The 8,661-nt window shown below is 42.8% G+C and overlaps 1 protein-coding gene across 1 annotated transcript; it reads right to left on the bottom strand.

Moving 5' to 3' along the window:
• Positions 1 to 586: 586 nt before the first annotated feature.
• On the bottom strand, positions 587 to 7,811 carry EDN1 (endothelin 1). Its single transcript, XM_031666916.1, has 6 exons — positions 7,542 to 7,811; positions 7,097 to 7,161; positions 5,296 to 5,464; positions 3,694 to 3,849; positions 3,388 to 3,528; positions 587 to 1,818 (listed from the first exon to the last, which is right to left on the bottom strand). Exons 2-6 carry the CDS (start codon positions 7,158 to 7,160, stop codon positions 1,713 to 1,715), a joined length of 636 nt encoding a protein of 211 aa, XP_031522776.1. The 5' UTR covers position 7,161; positions 7,542 to 7,811; the 3' UTR covers positions 587 to 1,712.
• Between the last annotated feature and the right edge of the window lie 850 nt (positions 7,812 to 8,661).

Genomic DNA, 8,661 nt, shown 5'->3' with positions numbered 1-8,661 from the left:
TCTCTACCTCCATGGGCATATGACCAGTCCTAGGCTATCACGAAGAAGCAATGGTACTCAATGTTCCTTAAAAAACAAACTCCTTAATGTGAGAAAATAAAAAGCCATTGGAAACCTCTACTTGCTCTGAGCAGGCCATTTTCTAAACGCAACTCTGGTGTGTAACTTTGTATAATTAGGTATGTTTTGGGGGGTTGTCTTGCCATTACTTCCTTCAGTCCATTAATACGGAGAAAGCATCTCTCACCACACCATCGGCTTAAACTGTTGAATCCTGCCTAATAGCCTGAGCCAAGTTAATGGATGAAGTCCCTGGAGAGTTTTCAGGTGAAGGGGAAGCAGGAGCCTGCTACCCAAGAGAAGACAGAGGTATTAAAGCTGCTTTTTTGTTTTGTGTTTTTACCTCAATGCAATGTAAAATCAACATTTAAGAGATAGGTAAAATTCTTTATATAATTAGCTTAGACTGTAATATCCTTTTAATTGTCACTTTTCTACAAAACCATCTTTAACTATTTGCCTTTATAATTCTTAATCACTTTGGCCCACTCCTTAGAAATTTCAGTAATGATTCAAAATCAGTACAGTAAGGAAAAAAATATTTATTTTCTAAAGTCATTACCTTGACAGGCAAAACAAAGCATGTTCTCAATTTCATTTAGAAATACATATTTTAAAAATACATAGACCAATATGGCCTGCCCAAACAGATATTTAACATGGTAAATATAAGGAATAAATTGTTTGAATATAAATATCTATAAAAAAATAAGTACGTCAAAATTCAATCCAACCTCTTTCATTAGCCGGTTATATAAAGGAAAATAATTTTACTGCTTTAAAGCATAACAAACACTTACTTTTCAATATATTTCATAAACCACCCTATGCCATTGTGTCTCCAAAAATCAAGGACAGGGAATCTCCTGATTTAATGATCTTTTTTTTTCTTATGGATCAGAGCTAGTAGATTACCATGAAAATATTATATCTACTGCTGACGCATTAGACCAGACTTCTACGAGGCTAGGATTTAGTATGGGGGATGGAGGAAGGGGCAGCAGGGGTGGGAAGAGTTTGGGGAGGCAATAATTAAATGTGGGAATACTTCTGCCAGAGTGCAATATAGGTGAGGTAGACTCATATTCATGAAACATATCCTGATTTACGGCAGTAACAGTTTCATTCAGTTTTGCATTTTACAAATTTAAACAAAAGTCTTTTTTTTTTTTTTCTTTTTACTTGCATGTTTGTCTTTTGAGTATGTTTTCAATTTGTGCATTCCTTAGAAAATCTTTGCGTGGACTTTGGAGTTTCTCCCTGAAATGTGCCAGGCGCCTGAGTCAGACACAAACACTCCCTTAGGACCTTCGTCAGAAACTCCACCCTGGTGTGGAATCTCCTTCCTCTTTCTGGAGGATGCCACCCGAATTCGAATGTCACTGTGCATTTCTGCTTTCTGAGAGGTCCATTGTCATCCCCAGATGAAAGAAGAGACCAAAGCAGTTACCACCGATGCAAGCCAATGAAGACAGTTTGGGGGAACTCCTTAACCTCTCTTGGAATGTTTTGAACGAGGACGCTGGTCCTTTGCCAGTCAGGAACAAGCAGAGAGGATGCTCCTGCTCTGATCCCAGCCAGGGTGGAGAGTGCAGAGTCGGCCACAGGGCTCTCCGTGGAGGCTATGGCTTCAGACAGGCCCCGAAGGTCTGTCACCAATGTGCTCGGTTGTGGGTCACATAATGCTCTCTGGAGGGCTTGGCTTTCAGCCTGGGATCATGAAAAGATGATTTGACACTGTTTCTCATGGTCTCCGTCCTAATAAAGCAAGATAAGAGAAAACAAATGTTATCTTTAAAAAATCACCCTTTGGCAAGAGAAACATCTAAAATCAGAATCTGGCACAAACAAAATCTGAATCTGGCTGTGAACTTTCACCACCCACCGCAACTCTTTGATAAAACCTCAAGTGATATCTATTACCATTGTAAAAATAAAGCTGGCCCCTATGCTTAGAATGGGAGAGAGGGGTCATATGGTCAAGTCTAAGGGGAATTGGGCAGTAAATACAAGTTTTAAATAAACTAGAGGTGTTCTGGTTTCTTCTGTAGCCCCAACCCAACCTTCACCACAATGCAACCCTGCCTTGAGGAACTCAGCTAGGTTTTGAATAGTTATGGCCATCTTAATAAATTGACAGTGATTTAGTTGAAAAGAGAGAAAAAGAAAAGAGGCATACAGTAGGCCCAGAGCAAATACTTTATGGCAATTATTTTTAAACATATATATACATATATTTGCAGGCCTAATGTTTTCTTTTTACAGGAGAAGTACAGAGGGGAGAACTGTAATGTTGATTTAATAGTTGGCATAATAAAAACTCATACAAAATTCCAGGTTCGTTCAGAAACTGATCTCGTGGGGAGCATTACTGGCCTTCAAGCATAAGCATGGAAACTCTCATGGCAGGTATGAAGAAACCGATAGCTGAGGCTGCCCCACGAATCAGTAATAAACAACTCAGAAGTAGTTCATGACTGCCTGCCCTGAGCTCCGAACACTTTAATCACAGGACTTCTTGCCACTGGATTTCTAGAAAAGTTTCCATAGACCATGACAGAGAAAAGCAGAACATGTGATAGATCAGAGAGTGGGTTTCCTCCTTCGAGCTTGTGAATTCCAAAAAGTTTGGGATTTGGAAGCATTATCACCAAAGAGCAGCTCAGAGCAACTCTATGATATTGCCAAATCCAGATCCCTTCTCCGTCCCAGCGCATGACTGACCAGGAAAAGAGAGAGCTTTTTGGAATGACATTGGCTCTGCACCAAATACATTTCCCTATTAAAAAAAAAAAAAAAAAGATCATAAACCTGAAAAACAGCAGGTTCTAAATTCTACCAACCCTACCTAATGACTTTATTTTTCCTTTGACCATCTGAATAACTGCTACTTGTTGAAGAATTTGATTATCCATGACATTTTGATTCTTTTTCTAAATGTCCTCTCCCCAAAATGATTTTTGATTTCTCAGGGAAAGTGGCAAATGCATTGACTCAGAGAGGTAAAGGCTATATATAACCAAATGACAAAGGTATCTCTGGATATATTTTGGTTGGGAAATCTACCTGTAGATGAAATGGTACGTGCTAAAAGTACAGAGGACATCAGTTTGCATTCCAGAGCTTCATGGAAATATTTAAGAGGGATTCTTTTGCTCTTTTTAATCTATAGGATGCATAGATCTCCTCTGTTACTGTTTTCTAAGTCTTTCCCCTGCCCAGGTAAGAAGGGCTGGAGGAACAGAACAGGCCACTGGCACCACTGACCAGGGCTAGTTGCTCTTGTGAACCAAACCTCTTAACTAATTTTTCTTCCTTCCCTCTTACCTGGTTTGCCTTAGGTGTTCTTCTGAACTTCCGATTTTTCTTCCTCTCACTAACTGCTGATAAATACACTTTTTCCCAAGCTTGGGACAGTCTTTTCCTTTCTTATGGTTATTCCAACCTTTCTCCATAGTGTCTTTGGCCCTGTTAAAATACACAAGGAAAAACATTTCAGCAATCTTATCTTCGGCTTTACCCTGACTTTCAATGTCTCTGTAACTCTCTCTAAAACAGGAAGGCAGCACCATGACAGGAAGGAGGTCAGGAGGCTGTTAAACTGATTGAAAAAGCAAAGGTGTTTCTGCTCACCTGAGTTCTTTTCCTGCTTGGCAAAAATTCCAGCACTTCTTGTCTTTCTGGCTAGCACATTGGCATCTATTCTCACGGTCTGTTGCCCTTGTGGGAAGTAAATTCTCCAAGGCTCGTTTGGACCTAGGGCTTCCCAGTCCATATGGAACAACGTGCCTATTATCCAAAGAGAGAAAGAAACTATATTAGCATAATTAATAGTCTTTAAAATGACGTATGGGCGCACCCATTCCACTGGGCAGGCAAGGAGCTCATCACATAGCACTTGGGAGCATCATTTCAGAGGGTAAAGTGTAACAACAGCCAGGAACACCTGTGCATCAATGGCCCTGACTGTTATGTATCCAGGCAGGAGAAAACAAGTTTTTCTAATTCAGTGGAATTCCATTTCAACTCTTCACAAAGTTCAGTTTCTTCTTGACACAAGCAACGTTGCTTTTTTGTCAACAATTAAGACATCTCTGCTTGGCATCTGCTTTATATTTTCTTCCTTTTCTCATGGTTTAACAACTATTTGTGGGTATGCAGTGGGAAGAGGTTTCAATGCAAAACCATGAGTCACAGGATTTTTAAAACGTATTTTCAATTCCAACCATGTAGGATACTGCTAAAAGTGCCACCGTCCCCCGCACCACCCCCGGTGGTTGGGGGAGGAGGAGGCACATGTACACACATTTCTCCTGCCAGTCACTGATATCATATGGTTGTGGAAGCACTCGTTGCCAGAGGGTTCTCCAATAATTTCCAATGTGTCTATTTTCATTCTCATCTAAGAAATAAAGTCCTCCCTTTGGAAGTATCACCTTAGTAATTATTAGGCTCCTTGTGGTGTTTGGCTTGGTTTGATATTGTTTGGAGTTTTGTCCTCCTTTGCCATAACGGGACATTGTACGCACAGTAAATGTGTGCTTGTTTATGACTGCTTCTGATAGACGATGAACTAGTGTCCCGGGCAGAAGGGGAAAAACTGCTTTTCTTCTCTGTAGGTGAAAGAGAAGCCTATGGATAGTATTTCCATTAAGGTTCTGAACTGGGCATTTCTAAAGGGAAAACATAGCAGCAAAGGAAATCCAGGCTCCAGTTCTAGCTCTGCTACAAACTCACTCCTGCATGAATGACTTCAACGCTTTGAGCCGAGGTGTTTCTATAAGTAAAATTACGAGATTCTAACCCTCTGTATAATCCCTTCTGCCTCTCAGTCTCTACTCTCCCACGAGAAGCACAGGTCGCACAAACCCACATCTGAACTCGGCAATTTTTCCCGAAACCCCATCAGATGCCACCGTGAGTGTCCCCCTGAGGCCCTCTCACTGAAGTTCCTCATTTGAAATGTGCAGCAGCCTCCTGTTTGTCGTCAGCTCCTTCTGTCTATCCCATCACGAGTAGCCTGAGCTAAGGGGCCTCAGAAGACCCTCCCCTTGGTTGCTAGGAACCAAGCTGTCGTTATTTTCAGGAATAGAGGGAAACTGTCCCCGCTGAGGCGCTTGGATGTTGTTAGAAGGGCTACCTTCAGAGTCCCTAGAAAAGAGACTCTAAAACTAGGCTCCTGGTGAAGCCAGCACTAATGAATGACTAGGGTTACGATGCCCTCTAGAGACTTACTCGGGAGTGTTGACCCAAATGATGTCCAGGTGGCAGAAGTAGACACACTCTTTATCCATCAGGGACGAGCAGGAGCAGCGCTTGGACCGGCGGAGCCGCCAGGGTGGGCTGGGAGTGGGTTTCTCCCCGCCGTTCCCACCCACCGTGCTGAGCTCAGCGCCTAAGACCGCTGGGGAGAGAAAGAGCAGGTCAGTGCGGGATGTCTCCTCACAGGCTGAGAGACATGCTGGATCACAGGAGAGTCAGAGCTAGCAGAGCAGATAAAAGCAGATGAAGCACACAGCCTGCCATCAGCAAGAAACACAGAAAAAAGGGCTCTTTATTTTTTCCCTCCTTAACATGACTTCACCTTTTGCCTCCCCCTCATGCCCTTGGCTTATCCACCTTCAGGGAGATTATACAAATGCAGAGAAGACAAACACCTGAAAAGGGATTTCCCCCACCCCTCTTGAAGCAGGCTCAGGGAAATGCTTTGGAATGCTGTCTGTTGAAAATCTGGTTGACTTCTACAAGGAACTTGGTTGGACAGCACAGTCTGCTGAAGCTTAACATTGGCACATGACTAAAGACTAGAAATCACACTGTTATTCCTAGATTTGGGGCTACTTCCCCATTCAGGATGACCCTCTTTTTAGTGAGTACCCACCCACTTCACATCCTGTGTAGGGCACAGGGTGCCCCAGATGATATATATCTTTCAAAATTAGGTGGAGAAAATGATTGGAGAGAGAAATTAACTATACAATATTCAATTCAGGAGGGTAGCTCCATGGAAACCAGTGACCTAAGATGGAGCTGAGAAGCAGGTCAGGGGACCGAAGGAAGGTTTCGTGGGTTTTGAATTCTGAATCCCTGGGCATCAGGCTTGTGTGGGATCCGCTACCTCCCCCTTCTCCACTACTGCCTTGCCTCTTCCTCCTGACAATTTAGCCATGCAGCTTATCTGCTCAATTTTGTACATTTCAAATGATCAGACACATTCCAGGATTTTCATTCCCTTGACATCCTTTCTCTTTAGTCAGGGTCACGAAAAGACAAAAAAAGTGCACTGACCCTAAAAACGGGGGGACTGGGGCAGATGCACATGCACTGCCTAAATCCTTAAGCAGCCAAGAAGTATCCTAGCTCGCCTCCCAGGACAGGTGAATAAAACTGAAAAGAGAGCTCACACTGTTCTGGGTGCCAAAAACCTGCCAAAAGAAACCTAAAGTCAATGATGACAAATTTTAAAGAAAACATCTGCTTCACCCAGAAACCGCCTGCGGGGGGGTGGGGAGGGGCGGTAGTTAGTCAACAGACTTTTGTTCTGCAGGTGATTTTACTGCACACATACTGCTTGAACGACTTGGATAAAATTCCTTGGCTTCAAACTGAAATTCTTAAATATTTTACAAATTAACACACTATTAAAATAGTGCTTAAATAAGATTTAAGTTCTTATATGTCCTGTATACCTGTATAAACACATATATTACAAACATACATTTGATTAAATTGTGTATGTCCATACTCTTCTTATTTTTTAAAAGCCAAGGAAACACATAATGGAATAATAATAATAAAACAATACGTTATTTTAATGCCATGTTATAGTCAAGTGTATCTAATTGTATTCAATAGAGGATTTTTACATTTTTCACTAGAAGACTTAAGTAGCTTTCAGCAATAATTCTCAGACACTTGATCTCTAAGCTGCAGTCATGAAAAGAATGGGGAAAAATAGAAGCAAGAAAGGCATGAAGGTGAATAAGAACACATTAACTTGTAATTCCGAGACTCACAAGTCAACGAGCGTGCCTACCTGTTTCTGGAGCTCCTTGGAAAGCCACAAACAGCAGAGAGAAAATCATGGGCAAATAATCCATTCTGAAAAAAAAGGATAAAAAAACCTCCCGTTCAAACTGAACCCAAAGGAAAACGAAGAAAAACAGCTTCAGTTCCCTCAAAGCGCTGCGGGTTCCTCAGATCTCTAAGCGATCCTTCAGCCCAAGTGCCCTTTAACGGGGAGAAAAGGCAGTGCCTGCCAGGAGAGAAGGCAGCGGAGCGTCTGCAGGGGCACGCGGCGGCGGTGGCGAGCAGGGACTGCAGGAGGCGCAGGACCCGTTCGCCTGGCGCAGATGCAGAGGCGCGTCTGACTTGGACAGCTCTCCGCCGCCTTTTTATATTGAACCCCTATTAGAGTGGGGGTAAACAGCTCCGACTTTATTCCAGCCCCAGACAATGTTATTGTGTTATTAGTCACCAACAGGCAACGTGCAGCCGGAGATAAGGCCAGGCCCGAAAGGAAATCACTGCTAACTTCAGAGGCAGACGCCCGCCGTCTGACAATTCGGGGGCAGGGCTAAGAAAAAGAAAATACCCATTAGAGACCTTTGCTAAACCTGCCCGTGCAGTGCTGGAGTCTGCTTCCCCTTTGCAGGCTGCCAGCCCCGGAGTTCAAGAATCAGAAGAGGGGACTCCAGAAAAAAAAGTCATACCATTGGTATGAAAAGTATGAGCCACAGTTTAAATAGATTGTATTGTTGTGTGCGGGGAATTTTTTTTTAATTGTTGTTCGCTTCATTTTCCTTTTATGTCTCTCCGATTCTAGTCTCAGTCGAACAAGGGAATGCTGTCCCTCGTCACTCCCCCACTACGGGGGGTCAAACTATTTTGGCAGATCAACGTGCTTTTCTCTTCAAGCCCCTTCCTGCGGGTCTTTTTTGCTAAAGTTCTTTGCGTCTATCGGAGAAAGATCCGTGAGGGACTGGCAAGAAAGGGAGCTTAAAAAACAATCAGAGCTCGTTTAGGCACATACCCAACCTTTTCCCTATCACTGATCAGAAGCCCCCATAAGTTCTTTTGTGTGTCCACACTTCCCCTGCGAAGGAGGCTGATAAACTGATTGAAAAGCAAAGGTGTTTTTCATACAGAACTTAAATCTTAAGATTGGTCGGTGCCACCAATCTTAAGACATGGCGGGAGAAGAACACCAGGGGGAGATGAAGAGCTGCAGGGGCTGATGTTTTACTAGGACAAAAAGGAAAAGCCTTCTAAATGGCAAAAGAAAACGCAACCTGGCTTGGGGGCCAAGGAGGGTCAAGGAATGGTGCCTAACATAGGAAGGAGGAATGAACCTCAGAGTATTCCATTTACTCCCCGCACAAGCAGGGACAGCTTTTCTGGGACTTTTTTTTTTTTTTTTTTGGTAGGGGGGAGGGTCTTCATTTAGGGCAAAAAAGGTGTTCTTGGACAAGATTAAGTGAATATGCAAGGAGGGTGGTATTGAGAAGGAAATGCCATTCGAACAAGGAATCACATAATACTTCATATTTAATAATGTGTTTACACTTTCAAAACAATTTCCTGTCTGTCTAACCTTGAAAC

This window comes from Papio anubis, chromosome 6 (assembly GCF_008728515.1).
Source record: "Papio anubis isolate 15944 chromosome 6, Panubis1.0, whole genome shotgun sequence".
NCBI classification, from domain to species: Eukaryota; Metazoa; Chordata; class Mammalia; order Primates; family Cercopithecidae; genus Papio; species Papio anubis.
The sequence above is the reverse complement of the archived record's forward strand: the minus strand, read 5'-3'. Positions and strand labels throughout refer to the sequence as shown.

What these genes read in the sequence shown, in the direction of transcription:
- EDN1 (XM_031666916.1), bottom strand. Translation starts at nt 7,160, where the DNA reads ATGGATTATTTGCCCATGATTTTCTCTCTGCTGTTTGTGGCTTTCCAA. An exon ending in CCAAGGAGCTCCAGAAACAG is followed by an intron (nt 5,465 to 7,096) that starts GTAGGCACGCTC and finishes TTCTCTCCCCAG; the next exon opens with CGGTCTTAGGCGCTGAGCTC. An exon ending in GAACACCTAAGGCAAACCAG is followed by an intron (nt 1,819 to 3,387) that starts GTAAGAGGGAAG and finishes TTGCTTTATTAG; the next exon opens with GACGGAGACCATGAGAAACA.